Raw genomic sequence first — 23,374 nt, forward strand, 5'->3', positions numbered from 1 at the left:
AACTAGAAGCTGTGCAATTCAATAGCCTCTTATTAGCTGAAGAAGACTGAGTAAAAGTTGATTTTAAGAAGTCAGTCACTTAATTAAATGGTGGCACCAGGGATTTAAAACAGCAATTCAGAACTCTGATTGTTCTGGTTGCCAATACTAGTCCTGACCAGAGACCTCAAAGAAAAGGGCAACTCTGCTGTTGAAGGAGTGCGGGTGGCCCAAAGTTGTTGGTGTAAGCTCTAAAACAGGAAGCTTCTATCCACCACGATCCCTCACTATTGTCTCTTTTAACTATGGATAACCTAAGCAATCCATTTTTGTTTTGTTTTGCTTTTAACAAGCTCTATTTAAGAGCGTGATTTAAATCTTGAAATCTTGGCTCAGGGAGAATTTGTGATGGGGAATTCCACTGGCTGAACAGAGATGCCACAGAGAAACATACACATTATAAAAATGCATACCCAGACACTTACAAACTTATTGGTACCCCTGGAGTTCTGTGCAAAGCTCTAAGTTGATTACATTATTCTAGTACACCAGTTTTGTATTTTCTTTGCAAAACAATAGGATTCTTTGTGTATAAGCTGTTAAAATCACCTACATGTTTTTCTTGGCCTCTTACATGTCTTCTAATACGCATTTTTATACAGTCAATGCAACCAAGGAGTAGGTCAGCTTATCACAAAAACAAATCAAAACAAAAACAGGCAAAGCTCTTAGATTAGTTCAAACAGCCACAGGTAAACCAGAAATGGTCCCCAATCCAGAAAAAGAACACAGACAAAAATATCTTAAAACATGCTGGGATGGGGAGCAAGACAGAATTGCTAGAAGGATTGAGTTCCACAGCTGGAATATCTCAGATAACTACTGCCTACTCAACTCAACCTTCCTTTGTACATTTGCACTGCTCCTCTGCTTACACTGAAACTACATTGGCTGTATTGAAAGTATTAGGCAAAACATCTGATAAGAATCAGACTTTTTTTCAACAGTGTAGTTACTCTGTAGCTTTTTTTTTTTTTTTTGAATGAGTAAATTAAAAGTGAGTTCTAGTCTTGTTCATATTTATTTCATATGTCAGTTAACTTCATTTCCTCCAGATTTAACATTTCCATCATACCATATCTCCAGCCTATTTCTCCCTCTTGAAAACCATTCTCTGACCAAAACAAGTCCAAAGGACTAGATAGGATGCATCTGATAGTATGGAGAGAACTGTCTGAAACCTTCATGAGACTCCTCTTTAATAGGTTGTGAAACAGGAGAGGCTCCCCAATGGCTTCAGAAAGGCAAATACTAAAGCAAGAAGTACAGCATGAGGAATCACAGGCAGGTCACCCTTACTTCCCTTCCTGGAAAATCACAGAATGAGGAGTCTTGGAAGATTCCCAACCTGATATGGCTTATTTCCATTTAACTCTGTAGCCTCCTTAGTAAACAGCTATCAACTGCAAACACAAAGCATAAAACACAAGATTTATCTCTTTTCTTACCTGCAACCTTGTTTTAGGAACATCTGTTCTAGCATATCAATCCCAAACAGTTGAAAAACTGCTGCTTGATACAGCTGTAATAGGAATCATGCTGAGGTCTTCAACATCATTTCTGTTGTCTCTAAACAGTAGCATAAGAAAAAAAGAAACAGCAACACTAGGAAACACATCAAAATCTGGTAATCAAGACTGTTACATGGCAGAGATTAATTAACTCTTACACTGTTTCACCTAAATAAGCCTTTTCCTCATCATTGCTTTAATGAAATAAATGAAACCGACTTTCCTTTGTCTCCTGCATCCATTATTGGACAGATGCACCTATTTAATTTAACTGAGGATTATAATGCTACATTTGAAGGTGTTAGAGCTCTACTGATACTAGATACTAGTGATACTGACAACAGTTCATAGTAACTTACTGTACCTTCATAAATTGTCAAAATCTTGTCAAAATGCTACGTTAAATTACATCTAATGTTACAACACCAAACACAGCAAACATGATATAAATGTTAGAAATGTTAGAGTTACAACAACATACTCGAATAAAAAGCACCAACTACACTGGCGCATTATTTTAAGTCAACATTTAAGGCTCGGAAGAAGTTGTCAACAATTAAAAGCATGTATGGAATGCTGTTCCAGGATGTAGAGAACAAGTCAACTTTGGAAAACTAGCACCAGGAGAGAGTAATTTATATCATATAATGATATGTTAACAGAAAGATAAAGTAATTACTCTTGACTGAAAAAAGTGTAAATATTTTAATGTCAGCTAACATTTATGGTGGATAAGGTGCTCAGAAATATTAAGAACACTTTCTAAAATTAGATCTTGTTTTCTGCCAATGAAGGGGACACATCCAAGAAATGAAGATTCCTTTTCTTTTGTGTGTTTTACCTATTCCTAATGCTTCTGCAGCTAGCCTGCAATTGCCCCAAATTTCATGGCCACCTTTTTAACCAACACCATTATTTAAATTATTTTAGAACCCACATATTAAGATTCTGCTGAGTTCACCACTCATTCAGGTGCACTGTGATTCCAAATACAGACAGAACATAGATTTTTTTTCTAACTTCAAGAAACTCCATCCTCATCAGTTTACAAATACCATATTGGGCACTGGTGTTGATAAACGAATTCCAAACTCAAAAAGATACCCACTGAAAAGAAGAGATAATGTTAAATTAAAAAGAAAAAAACATGGCAATATCAGCCAAAAAACAATTGGCAATAAATTCTCTGTGTGCTGACATAGCTGCTGATAACTAAACAAATACTGGAGTCTAAACATCATGATGGCTTAGTACACTGAAGTAATTAAAAAGTCAGGTGCCATATACATTAAAGTCAGTGATGAAAACATAATGTATTCAGCATCACAGAGAGCTTGCCACCTCCAGTGCAGCCAAGATTCCAACCCACAGGTACTTGCATAAGAGCCATTCTAATTCTAAAAATTCAAGGAACTTTTTCACTTAAGGAAGGATGACCAACAAAAAAGAATAACTTGGTAACAAGGTACATTTCAGTTCACGTAACAAATTCATGTTTCTCTATGATCATGAAGTATTTATGTTTAAAATGGTAAACACTAAAATTAATAGTTGTCTTCATTATTAGTGCAACTGTATCATTTAGCCCTGTTCCAAGGGCTCCATCTCAGCTGATGCTGTACAAACTCATGAAAAATCAGCACAGTCAAGTGAAATAGTCTAAAGAGGAAACAGTGTACCTTTAGTCAATAATTTAATCTCTAGAATCACTGATTATTTAAGCAGTTAACAAGGAAATCTCCCATAGTATCACTTACTTTGCATAAACTGAAGCATTCAAGTAGCATATCTGAAAAAAACATATGTGAGAAACTCAAATAGTTGAGTAAAATAATTTTGAGTTACTAATTAAGAAATACAATGCTTGACACCTATAAAGTTTTAAAACTAATTGCTTCACTCAGAAATGACCTGCATGATTTTGATTTGTTATAAAACTAGCCTAAATACTTTTCCCTACACATGGCTTCTCAGGGAAATAGCTGCAAACGAAGAAAAAAATAAACTTGATTTCAGTTTTGCATATAATCATAATATTGTCCTTCCTTTATCACAAAAAAGTAATGAAGAAATTTTCTCACTCCAGATACACAATCTGGAGATCCAAATAAATTAACGTGAATAACGTTCAGATTTGACACAGTTCTAACTTACAAACAGTTCTCTTTGGCAAATGTATCTCTGAGCAAAACCTCCAAAGGCAACTGATATTGCCAAGTGTTTTATACTAGCTATGCAATCTTCCAATCCCAACCTTCTCTTGTAACTATAGAAAATTGCAGAAAAAACACTACATTATTTTCAAGAATTCACAGTGCAGGTATGAATTAATACCTATTTGCTTACCTTCGTGCTTCCAAATAAGAGTGCAGCTTCCTTCAATCTTCACATTAAAACAAATATTTAGATCTCTTAGAAAGAGCTTTCATAAAGAATAAAGTATATTGGGATCCTTTCTTTTCCTCCAATACCTGTTGCTGTTTGTAATTCTCTTTCCCACATATGCTGATTAAACTTCAGATATATTTAAATTGAACCACTGCAGAATTTGGAAGTGTATGAAACCCACAAACATACAAGAAATATCTTGTTATGAGCTTTTTTTGCTGTGACAGTGTGAACAGAGTTTTAAAGTAGGGTAGGAAACTGCATACTAACCCAAACACAGAAGAGCATTTATTTTCATTTAATGGTAACGTGTCTATGATTGAGCTTTTCAAATAATTCCACAACTGCAACTTCTTCCAAATTTAAATTGAACATAAAAGTAAATAAAGATGACATATATGGACACAAGAACTTCCTTTAAAAATTGTATCTGACAGCAAGTCTCTTTCAAATGGAAAGTAATCCATTTCAATTAGCAGAGGTGGCAGTGAACTAACCATCATTGTTACATCACTGTTAGCTTCTATAATCTGGAGGACAGAGAAATAAGGGTTTACTCTCTTTACCTCCCCCCCCCCCCCAAAACTTTCCAATGACTGGGTACAGAATTCTTGTGCAGTATCTAAAGGTAAAAATTTTACATCATTTTTTACGTCATTTTTAAAAGCATTAAGTTGGAATACAAATTATATGCAGAGTGATGCTGAAAGCATTCTGAAGAATTTGTATTAAGAATCTTGATGAAATAGTATGGCATTCTTTAGCAAAATGTAGCCAACACCTGTTGCATCAGTTTCATCTGATCACTGTTTCGTCACTGTTGCAACAGTTTTCATTCCTACACCATAAATCTGTTCCCTCTAGTGAGCTGCATTACCTGCTGATAACTGCTCTGCCCATGAGCACAAATGAAGTTTTGAACATGAATGCAATTTTGAAGCAGCCAAGACAGCTTTACTGAAAAGGAAATGACCTTCCCTTCTAAGCCTTCTTCCCCTTTTTTCTAAGCTTCTGCAGATGGATGCAATTCTGTGGACCATTGTTAGAGAAGCTTCTCACTATGAGAACCTAAAGTTGCTTAATGACACATAACAATCTGCAATGCTCTGCATGCAGTTCAGTTTCTAAAACTTCTCATGCTGCTTCCTTTTCCAAACACGATGGCTTCAAGATGCATGATGTCTGGTTTCCAAGTATGCTTGTATTTGCTGTATGTTTTTATGCATTGAAGATTTATGATCAACGTCAAATTTCATTCTCTAAACTGGGGTGCCCACAAACATATTGTTCTTTGGAGAACAGCTCTCTGGCTCCATCGATGTAACTTGGACAGAGTAGTTACATCTTTCTGCAGCCCATGCTCGATCAAGATCCACAAGCCCCATACACTGCTTTCCTGAAAAAAAAGAGGAAAGGAGAGCACAGAAAGTCTAAAAAGACGCAAGCATTATCAGAAATATGTACTTCAATTTTAAGACGTAACATCAGTAAGTCATCAAAAAAAAGTTCCAAATCTGCTTTAAAAATCTATCTTAATCTGTTTTACTTCAAATAGACAAGCATTAATAGTTCTAAATCACATCTGCGTCTTGTAACCTTCATTTACTAATGTTCTTCAGAAGGATTATTAACTCTGTACGTAGGGAGAAATATAATAGGCACAGCTATTTTTAAGTATTCCCAAAACTTGCAGAAGAGTGTGTGCATTAAAATAAAAGCCCCAGGAAGAAAACAGCTAGTTTGTCCCTCAGCTCCTGAGTTGCTAAATCCTTACTCCTTTATAACCATAGTTGTTTTCCTACCACAATTTGATCTAAAATCTGAAAATCTTTGGTTACTAACAAGCAAGGAAGGAAGAAAATACTGAATAGTTATCCAGTGTAGATGATCTGAAGACACATAAATGAAACTGTGAGCAAAGATCAGATTTGTGACTACCTGAGGCACCTGAATATCCACAAGTCTAAAGGTCCTGATGAGATGCATCCCAGAGTCCTGAGGGAACTGGCTGACACACAGTCGCCAAGCCACTCTCAAAGCCAATATTACTGTCCCTTTTCTCTTTCTTGAAAGAATTGCAAAATTATGTATTTTTTGGACTGAGATCAGTACTCATAAAGAGAATTCATATTCAGTTCATCATCAGGACGTAAGTCAGGTATTCTAAACTACTCTCTTACTTGCTTATTTATTTCCCTTCAATATATATGGAATTTGGTTGCACCTGGTAAGCATCTGTGCAAGCTTAAGGTAGTTGGCATGAACATGTCCCCTAGTATCTTTGCATTTCAGGACAGCTGGTGCACATCACACTTCAATACAATGTTCAGTGGAGTCTTTCCTCTCTTTCCACAGTGAGCTGATGGCCAGAAGTATTTTTTCCTTCTCAACTGAATTCGCTATTTTGACTTCATCAAGATAATGACATTTTGATTCTACTTTGGTGGTAGCCTCCAATTTGTGAGGGGAGCTATAATGCTGTACTTTGTGTGCAGCTTATTTAGGGGCTTTTAGGTAATTAAACAAAATTATGTTAGTTTACTGAGGCTGCATAATTGCTGAAATACATTTTACAATACTATTCTTAAAAGTAGAACAAGCCATTATCATTTACAACTGAAAATAAAAAGCCTTCAGTTGTTTAGAAATATTTTGCATTAAATGAAATCTGCAGAGGCTTCTCAATATCTGATTATGCATTGCACAAACATAAACAAAATCTCACAATGGCTGCAACACTAATCTGAGTTGATCTTAAGTTTTTTGCAAACATGACAAATCAGCCCAACATCGAGTTTCACAGCTGAAATAGTTAAATGGAATGGGAATGGTTTTCAATTCAGCTGAGAAGCGTTACCTAGAACCTTAAGGGGAAAAATAAAGCAACAACCATTCTTTAAAACATAAAAAGCAATGACATTTCCTGTCTGGGAAGGGGGAAAAATGATTTGTGTTTGGTCTTTGCCAGGAAAAAGAACATAGAAGTTATGTTTGTGATTAAAAAAATTACAGTTTCAGAGAGAGAAAAGGTAACAGTTACAATCTTTAAAAGATGTTGAGTCCTCTTCCAACTTTCAGTCCATCAAGCAAACAGCAGGAGAAAATTCCTGTTGTTACACTGGTACCTGAATGCTGATTTTTTTTTCCAATCACAAATACCATGATGATAGCAGAAGAACAGACAAGTTGTAAAATACTGTCATCTTAGTACCTGTGTTTCTTTTTCTGCAGCTAGTATAGGAAATAATCAAAATTCTTTGAACAAGTCTTGTTGAAAAACATGATTATTTGCTTCCACTGCTTTCATATACTTAGTAAGGGGGGAGGAATAACCATGTGCATCAATATCAGGCAGAGGATGACCTCCTGGAGAGGAGCGCTGCAGAAAAGGACCTAGGGGTCCTTAGGGGTCCTGGTGGACAACAGGTTGGCCATGGCACAGTGGTGTGCCCTTGTTGCCAGGAAGGCCAATGGTACTCTGGAGTGCATTAAAAAGATTGTGGCCACCAGGTCAAGGGAGGGCATCCTCTCCCCCTCTGCTCCATCCTGGTGGGGCCACATGTAGACTACTGCATTCAGTTCTGGGCTCACCAGGAAAAAAAACAAGAAAGAAAAAAAACAAGGATCTCCTAGGAGGAGTCCTGTGGAGGGCCACAGAGATGATAAAGGGCCTGGAGCATCTCTTGTATGAGGAAAGGCTGAATAACGTGGGAAAAGTTTGGCCTGGGGAAAAGACGACTGAGAGAAGATCTAATAAATGTTTATAAATATCTAAAGGGAGGTGGGAGGCTAATGGATGAGGCCAGGTTCTTCTCGATGGCATGTAGTGGTAGGACAAGGACTAGTGGCCTAAAACTCGAACATATGAAGTTCTACCTGCACAACCTACTGTGGGATACCTGCTTTAGCAGGACCCAATGATCTCCTCAGGTCATAGAATCACTTCAACCCTTGTCATTCTGTGATTGTGTGGTTCACACGAGCCAAGAATCCACCGTTATATCCTTAGAGTTCTCAAGCCCTTCTGTCTTTTCTGACATGGAATCTAGTTCATAGCTTCCACTGGAACATTAGTACCAGACAGGAGCACATTACAACCTCTTATGAATAAAAAAACCTAGAATTTTGTATGTAATGAAGAAACAGCTTTGCCTATTCCATATTTTCAAAATCTTAAGTCTTTTTTTTATTATTTCTTCAGATAAAAAAATAGAAAAAACAGTGAGGTGTACACTTATGCATAATATGAACTTCTGTGCTTCTGATTATTAAATACTGTGTTATATACTTTGCTGTCTATGTGAGTAATGAAATTACCACCAACTTTATGCACTTCTTTATCTCAGAAAACAGTTAAGCAATGATCTGAAATTATGGGGATGATATTGCTTTTGCTACTAACTGCAAGGAAATAACCCAAAAGAAGGCAGCTACTCTTATTCAAAATTGCAGTAATATAGAAATCTGAAGCTATAGCATAAGCTTTCCCACAATGGGAAACCTTGTAACCCCAATAAGGGGCAAGCCCAATTGTGCTCTGGTCAGAGTTGTCAAATTAGAATTACTCATTTAAATAGAGTCCCAGAAAATCTTCAGGATGTTTTCCAAGATTATTACAAATTTAGTATTAAGGTGGGCAGAATAGGTTTGCATGCCATGAAGCCTGTCTGTATCAAATGTAGCCTAAATTCTGTGATGTAGTTTTGCTGTTTACAGCTGGTGCTACTCGCCCATCTGAATAGGTTACTACCAGCAATTACAAGCAGCATAAAGGGTTCACACTGCAAATCACTGCTACAAATAGCAAATGCTTTTAATGTGAAATGGACTGGCAATAGAAGGACTTCACTGAAGTTCACAAAAACCTCACTTTTTTCATAGAAGGGAAAAATGTGGAGAAGAAAAAAGTAAAATGCAATCCCTCTGGCTCATGCTAATAACCAGGAACAAAGAAACCAGTTTTAACACCATAGTTCAGAACAGCAAGGAGAAAAATGTGAAGAAATCCAGATTTCACAGCATTGTTTATTCCTTTACAAAGCAGTGTAAAGACTTTACTAAAATGTTTTAAGTAATATCTGTAGAAATTCATACCTATCAGCTTCCGATCAGGTGGAAGATGAACAGCTGTCTGATCTGCAAACCTACAAAGGATCATGTGCTCCTAAAAGGAAAAGTAAAGATACTTAGTTCAAAACGTTTCTTTCTTTTGAATACGGTAAGAAAAATCTAATTGGGGTTGGAACTAGATGATTTTAAGATCTCTTCCAATCCAAGCTATTCTGTGACTCTATGATTCTAATTTACTATTCAGATGTATTAAAAAACACTATCATGTAGAAAACAGTGTTTCAAAAAAGAAAAAAAAAAATCAGCGTGCAAATCCTAATTTTATATTACTTTGCATTGTAAAAAGAATTGAAAAATCAAGTGCAACTATAAGCAGATTTCTACTCAAATATACATGTTTCTTGCCTGCCTTTAAACTCAAATTGTACTTAATGTAATCATATGGTACAATTGAGGCAGTTCCCTACTATAGCTAACACACACAAGGGTTTTCAGCTCACAGCTCCATAATAAATGTGCAACATGTTATAACATGATTAGAACTCAGTATGTTTTGCTCAGGCATTTTTGCTATATTTTTTGGTTTAAATATTACTATTTCTGTAGAATGAAAGGATTGAAAATGCTTAAACCAGAAGTAGGTACTAGGGAACAGAGAAAAAAAAAAAAAGAGGCAACATGGCTGTTTTTAGGAGAGAGGGAACAGCAGAGAGATAAGCAGCTTGAGAAGAAAAAGAGGGGTTTGGCAGGAGAGGAAGAATAAAAGACTTGCCACTTAACCTGGAAATCTGGACTGACTGCAGTGCCTTAGCTTCCTACCAGAGATGAGCCTTAAAGTTAAACTGAAGTCTAACTTACGACCACATCTTTTTCCTGTGACAGAACCAGTAAATTGTGACACCTTCTGTTGGTTAAAAATGAGGAGAAAAGCATTTCTGAAGTAACTAGGATAACCACTTCAAACTGCACAAACTTTGTGCATGCAGAAGCCGTTAACTTGCTTTTTAGAATACCCACAAAAATGCCTATCAAGTTTTCAAAGCCATATATCTAAAGTTATTCATTCTTTCTTTCTAGGTCTTTGACAGGGAGAGCATCTTGACAAATAGAGTTTTAAAAAAATGTATCATGGTAGACATCTAGAGCTACCATAACCTTTGCAACTGTAAATGAATGAATTACAGCATAATGTTCTCATCAAAAACGTTTTAGAACTGCCAGACTTCTGGATGTCTTTTTAGATCTCACTAAAATGGGAGATAAGAGAAATGAATTTCAAATGGGAACTGGAGGGGGGTGACACAGACAATGTCTGGCTAGCACATGGTAGCTTTGGCTACTAGCCAGCATCCTATAACAGTTTATTAATATGAAATATATAAAAATGCATACAGCTAGCTGTGTAACAGAAGTTATTTATAACTAGGATTACTTGAGGCACCATCCAGCCGAGATCATTTGTACAAACTCTTACATTATTAAGAACAGAAATATTTTTTTAGCATTGTCCTTGGCCCCTATGCAGTTCTGCAACACAAAAACGATGCTGAAATTTCTGAAGAGGTGATAAAACATGCAATTTAAATATCCAGATACAAATAGAATCAAGGAAAAAAAAAAAAAGAGCAGAAAAACAACAACAACAAAAATCAGAACTTCAATAATATTGCACACACTATCCTAACCTAGGCTTCCTTGATTTCATGTCACCATACCTGTCTGTACTGTCAACTGGTCAACTTTTAACAATATGTGAGAAAATATTTCCTAATCTCAAACCTGAATTTTTCTTGATTGTGTGTTAAAAAGTTGTAAAATTGCTGAAGGAATGTTAACCGATGAAAAAGCTAATCACAGATTCAAATCTCACTATGTCCTTTTATCAATGCAAACTATGGAAATTTATTTCTGTGCAAGTCAGTGAAGTGTTAGATCAGTCTGTCACAAAGACTATAATAACTGAACCTCCCTGTATAAGCTGGTTGAAGTTTTTAATTTTCCTTTCTCAAATGTCCTCTTGCTGCAGGATCAAAAAGGTCTTCCTGCTATATACAGCATTCTTCAGTATGCTCAGCATCCCAAAGCACGTTTGGAGATTAAAAATAGCATCTTCCAAACATCTTTTTGTAATAGAAGACTATTCTGCATCTCCAAAATTCTTTTCTAAACACTGAGACTTTGCCTAGGATGTGATAAATTAGTGTTAATAAAGTTTCTATATAATCTTGCTTCTCTTGAATAGAAATATTCTCTTTCCATACCACATTAAGTGCATCTAACCTTCACAACCCTGGTTGCTCATCGCTAAGTTTAAACACAGTGGACAAATCTCCATGAATCGGTACCAGTCATCTCCTGACTACTGCACTGTCTTGTCCTATTTTACTTCTCTGTTATCTTCATTTTGTCAGACCTGCATGCTTCACTGCTTCTTTCTCCCACTTTTCTCACACTACATCCACATAGACCATGTCTCTCCAGGATCAAAACACATTTGAATCTTTTAAAAATAATTTTGAATAAAGTTTTTAAAACAGTACTGCACAAAATTCTTGATGAAGAGAATTATGTTTTCCTGCTCATTGTATGAGATCTTCTAGACATAAATTTGAGGGAGAAGTACGATTTCACTAGAAAATAGTATCTATAAAAGTAACGAAAATAGTATCTATAAAAGATTACAAGTTTCTACAGTGTAAACGTTAGTATTTAAGACTAGATAACTAAACTGCTACCCTGTAACTTTTAACTGATACATGTTGAAGGAGATTCCTTAGGATTGGTTTAGAAATTGCTCTTCTACAACTTATGACGAAAATAAAAAGACCTTTTCTGGAAAATAATATTTAGATTTATTGAAAGAAACTTAAAAAAAAAAAAAAAGTATGGTGGAGAGAAGGCAACGCAGTGACATCTACGCTACTGCATAACACAAGCATTCCTTCTCAATTATAAGATAAATACTCATATTTCATTTGATAAGACCCAGTGAAGTGCAAGGAATGGCACAACACACCCTCCGTTCACAACACCCAGCTGTTTACTTTACATACCTTGTAGGATAAAATTTCCCTGAACTGATGACTGGAAAAAGAAAGAGACAATTCAATTAACATCTTAAAACATCCAGCTGCAATATAAAAGCAATCCTTACATACCAGACCACATTTTAAACAGAACAGCACTATCTGTAGCCAACCAAAAGACATTCAAAAGACTATACATGAATACACCTCATTTACAAATACAGAAAAAGCACATTTGATGTTTTTTTCTCTTCTATTGAATTATTCATAGAAACCCTCCCTTTAAACCATTAAAAACGCTATCAGAGGTTTACTAGGTTTTCCATATTTTCACATACTAGGTATTATACAGGCATACAACTTCTAGACGTGCATATATTTTCTGTGTATCACTAAAATAAGTTTCTAAGATGGAACTGAGTGGGGAAAAAAGGGCCACACAGAATGTGAGTCATGTAGTAATACGGGCAGTCTGGTATGTTTTATAATCTTTTTTCTCCCCCTCATTTTTTAAAAGTAAGCTCTAAAAGATAGCTCGAGAAAGGTTTGATAAGTTGTGAACCACATCATTTCCTACACTGGCTTACACTGTCACGATTCATAATTTTAGCAAAGACGCCAACAATTCACCATCTTGCAGCACCTATAGAAACAGAAGATTCCTAACAGTGTGCATTTCTGGTCTTCATGACCTAAAACCATAACCTGTCAAAAGCTGCTGTTTAACAAGCCAATGGAAAAGTTATGCGCTAACTTCAGAAAGCCTACAATTTTATTGCTGCCTCTGTAAGAATACTGCTTTTTTGTTTTCTCCACTGACAAAGTACAAAAGGGACACAGACAAAGGTACAGGAAATTGAGCAAGAAAGCACCGTTAAATGCACAGTTCATCAAACCAGTAAATTTTAAATTATTTACTCTCCAAACACTTCTGTGACAACGCTCTTGAATACTGGAGAAAAATATGAAAAATATTTTGCATTATTCTAGATTTTCTGATCCCTTTTAATACAGTGTGTTTCAGCTCCTTACTGTAGCAAATATGGATCTGAGACAATGCTGTAATTCCTAGTATGATGAAGTCTGATCCATCTTGGACACATAAAAGGCAAAGCTCAGCTTCAGGAAATAAAATAAACCTCTCCCCAACCTAGCTCTACGAGGAAAGCAGTTAGCATCTTCTGCCACTTTCTGCCTGAATTCTACATTCTATTTGTATGAGCGAAAGGCATTAAAATTCTTAAGCCTACATACCTACATAAACATCTCCAACATGGCTAATTTGGAGAACAGAATAGCTACACTGTTCACTGAAAAAGTATTAAAAATATGATCCAAAAAACAACAACAAAAAAAATCAGGAATGCTGATCTGCATGGGAATAAATCAGAACAGTTTCACAAGCAATAAACTGCAGCATAAAGCAGATTCATTTATTTAAACTGATTGCTTACATCTTTCTTCAGTATTAAAACGTCAATTCCCCTTCTTACAGTTCTTTCCATGAGCTTTCTATTAGTGCAGTGATTTCAAGGTAAAAGGTCTGCATACTACAGCAATTTCTACAAACTCCATCTACTACGTTGATAGTGTAAAGCCTTTGTGAACTTCAATGAATAGATAAATCCAGAAAAATAACCCAGAAATTACCCTTTTAGGGTAATCTCCCTGTCAGGGATGAATTTGCAAGTAGAAAGAGAAGTTAGTTGCATTGCAATTGAGAACAATTCAGCCCAGACACCTACAACGATTGACTAATTTTGCAATCCTTTAGCATTTCTTTTTTAAATTTAAATTGGTATTTTAAAGTTTATCTTGTTAGCCCTAGCGTACCTTCTTGGATATTTAAACTTCACGGTGTTCTGAATGAAGCCATAACAACAAGGGGAGATGACAAAGGCTGCTCGGGCCTTGATGCAATGTTCAATCACCATGTCTGTTGCCACACCACATGCATGTAGAGCCACCTACAATGTTGAAAACAACAACAAAAAAAACACAACAAAAAAAAACAGGAATAAGCAAATTCTTTACAGCAATATCCTACATACAACCCTGTTGCATATTTTTGATTGAGTTACTTAAATATCTGAAGAGTATTTAGCAATGAAAACTGTTAAGCCAAAGGCTGCGGCCTGATATTTAATTCTTGGTTTTTCATTTCTCTCTTCCCCGTTTATGCAGATGAAACTTTATGGCCAACTGCACTCACAAGGGAGTCACCAACAGTAAACAAAGGTTCAGAAACAGTCATAAGATAAATGCATGCATGGGTGCACCGCACTGCCATATCAACTCAAAGGAAAACAAAGTTCCAGAAAAACACTAAAGAAACTACTATGGAGATTGGTCAAAAATTTCTGTTTAAGCAAAAAGGATTTACAAATACCAAAAAAAAAAAAAAAATCTCATTCCCATTTGTACCTTGTTAGATACCAGACAGTCCCAAAGATCAAACAAAAGTCAACAACGGACCTCACTTGACCTGCTTCTACAGTCTCTCAGCTCTGGAGAAACAGCCTGCCATTCCCTTGATTGAAAATTCTGCCTGCTACTTTATACAGTGGTTCAGATTTGTAAAGCTGCATTGTTTTCTATGCTTTTATTTCTGTGAATTTAGGAAAAAACGCTTAAAACTGCAAAGCTCACATTTCAAGGTTCAAAGCTGTTTTTCAAGGTACAGCAATCGGAAGATAAAAAATTCTCTCTCAAATGTGGATTATAACAAAGACTTTTTTGTTTGCTGGCTGCTCGATGTAAGCCAAGCTGAGCAGACCATTAATCGTGAGCTGAACTATAACTGCACACAGATGGTAACAAATACTCTTGTCTCAAGGAGAACTTTCAAATTAATAAATGTAGTAACTTCAATTATTTTTTTCTGTTTTTATAAATTTAACAACAAAAATAAAACCGGTTTAAGATTAAAATGAATTTTAGTACTTAATATATTTTTAATATATTATCATGGAATAGTTACTTTTACATTTCTCCAAAGACCTCTGCTTTGCTTGCATGCTTGGGAAGGAGACCTAAAACCCGTGTTGGTTAAATAACAACCACCAAACCAATAGTTTTGCTGAGCCTACGTGGACTTAAAGCCAATTGGTTTCTTCTTCGTTCCTCAGAATCAACTTACTCAAGAGAAAAATCACAAATAAAATTCAAGGCAGTTTCTTTTAGGACATCCTATATAACAAACATGCTACCTGAAACAAAGAGAATGCAGACAAATGCACATAATGCATTTTGGTCACAAATTCACTTGTGGAGAAAGGAAAGCAGCCCCTGAAGAGAACAATAGTTGACTTAATGCAGTGTGAGACCACTGACCTGAATTTATTCCCTGATGATCCAATAGAACAAAAGGGAATTGCTTGATAAATTCTTCTAAACCTGCTTTTGAGCTCCTCACACATAACACTTAAGAAAATAGCCAAATAATGCAGTTATTCATTTTATATTATCTAAAGATACATATACACACGTTTTAAATGAATACCAGAAGGAGCAAGATAAAGATTTGTGTCAAGTTCATTTTTTTTCATGTCTTGTTTTTCAAGTTTTGTTATCTATGAGAGATCACCTTTACAAGAACAGTGTAGGAATGATACCTTGTCAAACTTTGTATACATCTATGCATCATTACACTGTTATTTGTGTAACAGACCAGCATTTGTGACAATGATTCAAAGGTAGCTAAACTTCACATAACTCAACTTCAAGATACCATCAAGCATTTGGGCTACTGCTAAGAAAAGCAGTCAGCTCCTCCCTTACATACAGCTGCAAAGAAAATGTGAGCACATACAGAAGAATGAATCATTATATGAGACAAACTAATTCCATAACTTAGATTGATTCAGGTCTCCAAAAAGAGAAAGCTGCAGGTTTGTTTCCTCAAAGAGCCTACAGAATCAAGAGAATCAAGCTAAGTACACTGAAATCACAGGCCTGGAAATGAAAAATTTGAAAAGAAGATTTTCTGCTGACATCTATTTAAATATTTAAACTTGTCACAAGATTTGAGAGAATATAACATCCTTTTATTAAATAAAAACTTCACACAGATGATTAACTTAGTATTAATCTTAAAAAAGAGCAGAAAAAGATCTAAAACTGCCGTGGCCACAAAACTGGAGGCAAACTTCTCTGACAATCTATTATACATTTCACTCTCACCAATCACTAACTTATTCATGAGATTGTGTTTTTTAAAAAAACAGATCTCTGATTCATTAAATGAAATCTAAACAACAATATAACACAGAAAATAAAGGTAGACAATTGGAAAATTGCAGTTGGAAAGACTGTGCTAAAATAATGTTATCCCCCTTCTCCTGCGCTATGCTTCATTTTCTTGAAGAAACAAACAAATCGTTTAACAGATCTGGAGGATTTATGTGCCATGAACCTTCAGCATTAAACATTATAAGATGTAGTGGAAGAAGCCCCTTGGATGGATAGTTTAAGGAACAATCAGACTTGCATCCAAAGATGAGAACTTGTTGTAAAAGTTCATATTCCATTCATTAAGAGAAAACAATACCATAAGAGAGGAATCTTTACAGCATTATGCTGTACTCTTTACCACTTTAGAATTCTGGAGAGGAATTTACTTTCCGGGTCTAACGCAGACACTTTGAATCAGTATTCAAATCATAGAATCTTTTGAGTTGGAAGGAATTCCTAAAGGCCATGTGGTCCAACTGCCCTGCAATAAACAGGGACACCTACAGCCCCATCAGGAGCTCAGAGCTCCTCCAGCCTGACCTTGGCTGTCTCCAGGGATGGGGCATCCACTGCCTCTCTGGGCAAATTGTGCCAGTGCCTCACCAGCCTTAGTGTAAAAAAACTTCTTCAAGTCCAATCTCCTCTCTTTCAGTGTGAAACCATTTCCCCTTGTCCTGTCACAACAGATTCTGCTAAGGAGCCTGTCCCCTTCCTTCTTATAGCCCCCCTTTAGATACTGAAAGGCCACCACCTAGGTCTCCCTGGAGCCTTCTCCAGGCTGCACAGCCCCAGCTCTCAGCTCATCCTCACAGGGAGGTGTTCCATCCCTTGGGTCATTTCTGTGGCCCTCCTCTGGACACTCCAACATGTCCACATCTCTCCTGTATGAGGACTCCCCCAACCCCAATATGGACACAGTGCTCCAGGTGAGGTCTCACAACGCAGAGCTGAGAGGCAGGATCTCCTCCTGCTGGCCACACTTCTGTTGATGCAACCCAGGATAGTTTGCTTTCCAGGCTGTGAGGGCACACTGCTGGCTCATGTCCAGCTGCCATTTACCATTTCCTTCAAGTCCTTTTCAGCAGGGCTGTGCTTCATCCTTTTACTTCCCAGCTTGCATTGACAGCAGGGTTGCCACAACCCAGGTACAGACCTTGCACTTGCCTTCGATGAGCCTCATGAAGCTTATTTGGGCCCACAGCTCAGCCTGTCTAGGTCTCTATTTACAGTCACTGTGAGTCAAAACATCACTCACTGGCTGCAACAGAAGTGTTCATTATAAGTCTTAAAGACTTGAGATATTATTCTACATTTATGAACACAGCTCAAGTATATGCTTCACAAAGAATAGCCACATAGATCATTAGTATTCTCCCTGTCATGATAGTTAGATTCAAAATATCCTGGAGTGGAAGAGACTCAGGAAAGACTATAAATCCAACTCCTGGTTCCACACAGGACTACCCAAAAACCCAAGCCCTATGTTTAAAAGTGGTGCCCAGATGCTCCTTGAACTACAGCAGCTGGGGGCCATGCTGATTGCCCTGGAGAGCCTGTTTCGTGCCCACCGCCCTCTGGTGGAGAACCTTTTCCTAACACCCAACCTGATGACCCTGACAGCTCCACACCATTCCTTCAGGTCCTGTCACTGCCACCAGAAAGCAGATATCAGCACTGCCCCTCTGCTCCCTGTGAGGAGCTGCAGCTGCTATGAGGCCTCCCCCCTCAGCTGGTCCTCATACATCTCATCCTCTAGACCCTTCACCATTTTTATAGCCCTTCTTTGGACACTTCTTGATAGCTTGATGTTTTTCTTCCACTGCAGTGCCCAAATCTGCACCCAGTGCTCTAAGTGAGAGCAGAGAAGGACAATCCCTTTCCTCACTGAGTGGCAGTACCAAGCCTGATGCATCCCAGGGTACTGCTTGTCTTTTAGGCCACCTATGAATGTGAGTCCGCAGTGTGCAACTTGCCATCAGCCAGAACTTCCCCAGGTCCCTTTCCATAGGGTTGCTTTCCAGCCTCTTGTCCCTCTGCACACGCAACCAGGGCTGCCTCGCTCCAGGTGTAGAATTTGGCATTTGCTCCTGTTGAACTTCATCTAATTGGTGACTACCCAGCCCTCCAATCCGTTGGCATTTCTCTACAAGGTTTCTTGTCAGTTTTGCATTGTGAAATCCTGAGTTTGTTTTGCCTTAACTGCTTTTCTCCTTTCTACATTTCAGATCTCACTTTACCGTACCCAGGCTTATTCTGACCATGAGCAGTCTTTTCCTTCTGCCTTCAAAACCATCTCCAAATTATCTCATCAGCAAGCTGCTTATTTCAAAATCACGTGATTAAACCAAAAATGTGCCACGCTATTTTTCAACACATTCCAGCAGTACTCATTTTTGTATTTGAATGGAGCAGACTCTTCCTTCTTCACTCATATAATGACTAAAGTGATGTCAGATTGCAACAAATAATAAATACAAACCCGACCTAACATAGGTTAAAATAGCAAGGATTCTTCTCACGGCATCAGAAATAATTGTTCGTACAAATATAAAATTTTCTTGTCTCAAATATTGTAATTGTTTTAAGAACAATTAATCAGATATTGAAAATAACGTTCTGAAGTTGAAAAGCTATAAACACTTACCCCAATGTTAAAAGTGCCATTAAAATAGTCCAAGTTTGCTTGAATAAATGAAATGTTGTTTAAACCTAGTTCATCACTTCTGTCTTTAGCACGCATCAGAGACAACTCCTTATTTTCTATGAGCACCACCTAGGTTTCACACATACGACACAGTAAGACAAAATAATACTGAAAAATCAAAGAGCAACATTACTAACATGCACAAAACTTTGTTGTTCAGTTGAGGAAACTCCTCTATTTGTAAGACGTACAGAATATTAGCAGGTGACATAATGAAAGGCATCAAAGATCTACCAATATCAATCAGTTAGCAAATATTTTTACATTTCCCTCCAACTAGAACTTCCTTTCCCCAGGCACACACCTCACATACTTGCAGTTACACTAGGAACTAGCATGTTTCAAATCTCTGCCATAAAGTTTTTGTGGGTTTTTTTTTTTTTTTTTTTTTGTTTGTTTGTTTTTTCAAAGTTAAGTTGTATGGAAGTTCTGGGTCACATCAGCAAGACTGGATGGCTCAGCTCTACTGCTGGCTTCTTGACTTTGGCATCATGTTTGTTCTGAAAGTGAAGAGCCACTTTCCTCCTAGTCAGTGAAAAGAATTTGATAGGTACACATCAATGACAGATCATGACCTCTAAGGCAAATGTTTCCAAACAATTTTTTTTTGCTCTCCAACTGCAGTGAAAAATCTTTAAACTCAAAAGGTTGTCTCTGAAGGGTTAAAATACCCTAAATTTTTTTTTTTTTTAAAGGCAAGACAAAGTAACTGGATGAGACAGAAGAGAAAAACAAAGCATATGTAATGTAAGTAACTGTTTTTATACTTTATGTCATTCCATGAGGCTGCTTGCTACCAGCCAACTCAGTGAGAGGTGTGAGTGAAACCTTGAGTTCTCTGAGGAGTTCTTCATCTACTTCCTGCAGGATCTCTTTTGCTGGTGCACAGCCATGGTCTGTAAATGCATATCCTGACCAAGCCATGCCCAGAAACACACCTAGCAACACAGCTAAAGAGGAAACCAGCCTCTTGGTCCTTTCACTGAATTTCATCTCACAGTGATTTCCCCAGCCATGAGAGAGTTGAAGAAGAGAGTGAAATCATCACCAATTCAGCAGTGTTGGAAAAAAAAAAATCTTATTTTTTCTTTTGGACCTCATTTCCACAACACAACACTACAAAGACAAAAGTTACAAGAAGAAAGCTAAGAAAAAGCCCTCTTCAACCACTTCCTTGATTGAGCAGAATTCACTGCAGACTGAGCATAGCACATGTATACAAGTACACAAATGAAACAATAACCTCTGTAAGATTTCTAGTAGCAACAGTGCTATCATATCACACTTAGGCTTTCTTGAGGTTAAAAAAAAAAAAAAAAAAAGGGGTGCAGAGGCATTGCCAGATACTCCTCTCATTACAAGGGCTTCATTTCCATACAAACTTTACAACACAAGCTTAGGGGCTTTGTTAGAAAGCAGTAATATCATCCATACACTGTATTTAGTTATCTTGCTCTTTCAGTGCATATTCAATTACATATTTGTACTTTGAAGTACATTTAGTTTTTTTGTTTGTTTGTTTTTCTCTTCTTCTGAAGAGGAACTTGTAAACTTTCCTTTTCGGTGATGACACCTATGCTACTCCCTACTAATACAATGTGATAAGTACAGGTACTAATTAAATATTTGTAGAGCATAAGCCTTCCTAAAAAGTTAGTTTTGTGCAGCTAGGGAGAATGATCTTGAAGACATGTTTTTAAATATGATATTAGAGAACAAAAGCTCATACCATCTGTACTTTTTATTTAGAACTTACCTGACATGATGGCATCATGTGAGCAAGAACAATTCCAACATGACCCTGTGAAAAGAAAAACAAACAGTAAAATTTGAGTCACTTTTCAATGTTGTTGTGTCATCTCATGCTGAGTATCCCCTAACAACTGATAGAACACCCAAAAGCAGTTAAAATTTCAGCATATTTACTTCACTTTGCAGCAGCATCTATGTACAACTGCAAAGATGAAAACCAAAAGAAATTGCAACACGTGAGGAAAATATACCTTACCCCTCCACTGCAGAAATCCACAATCACATCTCCAGGCTTAGCAAGCTTTTTCACTGCTGCTACCAAGTTATTCAACTGCTGCTGTTTCCTCAGAGCTCGATCTCTAGACATCTTTCCTGAGGATAACAGAGAAAAACGTCTGAACAGTGATGAGCACTTCTCAACATAGGTTACTTCAGATGGGTAACAGCAAAGCACAGGTATCTGAAATTTATGGCTGAAACTAAAAAATGTCTAAAACACTTGGGCATCCAAATCCACTTTCAGCTAAATTTACAGATATTCCATAGAGCTTTCTGCCTTCACAAAACCTTACAGCCGTTGCTGTTAATGTATCCTTAGGAACATGTGAGAATAAGTTTTAGCCTGATAATAACCAAACCTCCAAATTAATCAGAAACAAGGCTCAAACCTATTAACAGTATTGGCAGCCAAAACAAACACATACAATATCCTTATGCATCTTGTTTTAAAAGGTTGTACTTAAGTAATTACTGCACTGTGATACTAAAACGTATGCCACTGCTTAATGGATATTAAGAGATTGGATACAGCCTCCAACATCTATTAGAAAATATTACATCCTTCTCTTTTGTCATCATAAAATAGTATATTTTACAGAATCAAAACCATCATTACATTTCAAATTATGCTATAACCATGAGTCTAGAAAATACAACAAGAATGTTTGAAAAGAAGGTATTGTAAGGAATGTGGATAGGAAACCTTTATCGCATCATGCAAAATAATCACATTTTAACGAACCATTTATTTTGTTTGAGAGCAAAAGCTTGGAAAATCTTTATTACAGACTATATTGTAAATTGTAATTCCTCATATGCCAATCACCCACAAGAACTATGCCTGCCTTCAATTTTAACATCTCTTCCTGAAACACCTCCAATTTTAAACGAATCCAGTGGAAGCAGCAGCATTTCAGCACATGCAACATCAAGAGCTGTTAGCATACCTAAGCAAGAAATCCAGTTTGTGAGGTTGAACCTTTTGTTACAGGCAGATATTGTGATGTTAATACGCACACAAAATGCTGTACCTAAAAAACCACACTATGTGCATATATATGCGTGTTTGCACATACATGCACACAATCTGAATGGATTTAATTTTTAAAAGTAGCTACTGTCAGGCACATGCAGTAAATGGTAATATATTGGTTCTTAGCTAATACATTGATCCCTATTGCTTCAACAGCCTCCAACAATGGAAAGAGAAAAAAAATACTATTTATATTTGTCTTCTGTATCTCACATATATGAAACGTAACTGTGATAAAGAGAGCACATTTATTCAACAAGGACTTCTATCTAGATAACATAGGCTATTACTTGGGTTTATCTTCATCAATCAACAGATCTTATGGTCTTTGTTTTAATTTCAATTCCATCTCATAGAGTACTTATTAAAAACAGTTGCTGCTCTAAAACAAAAAGCACTGATCAGATTCTTTATATGGAGGCAGCAAGAAACTGGATTATTTGAATTCCTTCACCTGATAAGCAAACAAGCAGTCAAACAAGCCCAGACTTCCCAGCTCATCCAGCTTCCTTAGAACCCCACTAGAAGTCCTCCGCACCGAATACTTGTTTGGCTACAAACACACCGCAGCACCTCAGTTTGGTAAACCCCAGCTGTCCCAACTGCTCTTTGAGGGCACCGATAGCAGCACTGCTACGACAGCTCTGCATTTAGGGCCAGCTAGCCTTCCCTCTTCCCCCTTCATATACGTTGAACTGATTTTAACAAGCATTTGTTCTCACAAGCATTACCTTACGTATTTACCACACACCACTAAGTTTGACCTTCACAAATTTTCTTTCTTTCTATTTGGTAAAAACAAGTAATGCAAGTACTTAAAGCTCATTCATGATATAAAAATGCAAATCTACTTGGTGGAAAGCTCTCAGAATTCAACTCTGAACTCAAGTAATCTCTGCAATTCATTTAATGGGGTTCTTTGTAACTACATTGTTCCCTGGCAACTTTTGTATTGTGGTCTTATACCTGCTTTCAACTTTAAATCTTCTTAATTTTGAGAGTGACCAGGCAGACAATTTTGTTATTAATCCCACCTCTCAGCACACATTAGCACAACTGTTCTGTTTCATTGTGCCAGATAGAAAGATAGACCACACCTGCCAAGCACCAAACAGCACACAAATTCCTGCACAAAAATGCCCTTAATTGCCTTCCCCAAATTCTCTGTTTTTATTCCCCAACTCTAAGGTTTTTCTGACATGTCAGGGATTTATCAGTATCAAGTATACCTCCTGAAAAACCCACCAAATTCTCATTCTGTGCAGTCAGCAAAACAGATCCTACTCACTAAAATCAAAACAAAAGCTAGCAGCTTTCATCAGCAACAGATCCACTATTT

The 23,374-nt window shown here is 36.9% G+C and overlaps 1 protein-coding gene across 1 annotated transcript in view; it reads right to left on the bottom strand.

The window, feature by feature from the left end:
- Nucleotides 1-5,197: 5,197 nt before the first annotated feature.
- The window catches only part of GSTCD (glutathione S-transferase C-terminal domain containing), a gene marked incomplete at both ends in the record, with an annotated part of 54,049 nt that continues 35,872 nt past the window's right edge, over nucleotides 5,198-23,374 (bottom strand). Inside the window, 7 exons of the mRNA XM_079535076.1 lie at nucleotides 5,198-5,334; nucleotides 9,033-9,102; nucleotides 12,062-12,092; nucleotides 13,868-14,001; nucleotides 18,912-19,040; nucleotides 20,728-20,772; nucleotides 20,980-21,095. Of these exons, the coding sequence (XP_079391202.1) occupies nucleotides 5,198-5,334; nucleotides 9,033-9,102; nucleotides 12,062-12,092; nucleotides 13,868-14,001; nucleotides 18,912-19,040; nucleotides 20,728-20,772; nucleotides 20,980-21,095 (662 nt within the window). The remainder of the gene's footprint in view (nucleotides 5,335-9,032; nucleotides 9,103-12,061; nucleotides 12,093-13,867; nucleotides 14,002-18,911; nucleotides 19,041-20,727; nucleotides 20,773-20,979; nucleotides 21,096-23,374) is intronic.

Source organism: Tetrao urogallus (genome assembly GCF_951394365.1).
Source record: "Tetrao urogallus genome assembly, chromosome: 4".
Lineage (NCBI taxonomy): Eukaryota > Metazoa > Chordata > Aves > Galliformes > Phasianidae > Tetrao > Tetrao urogallus.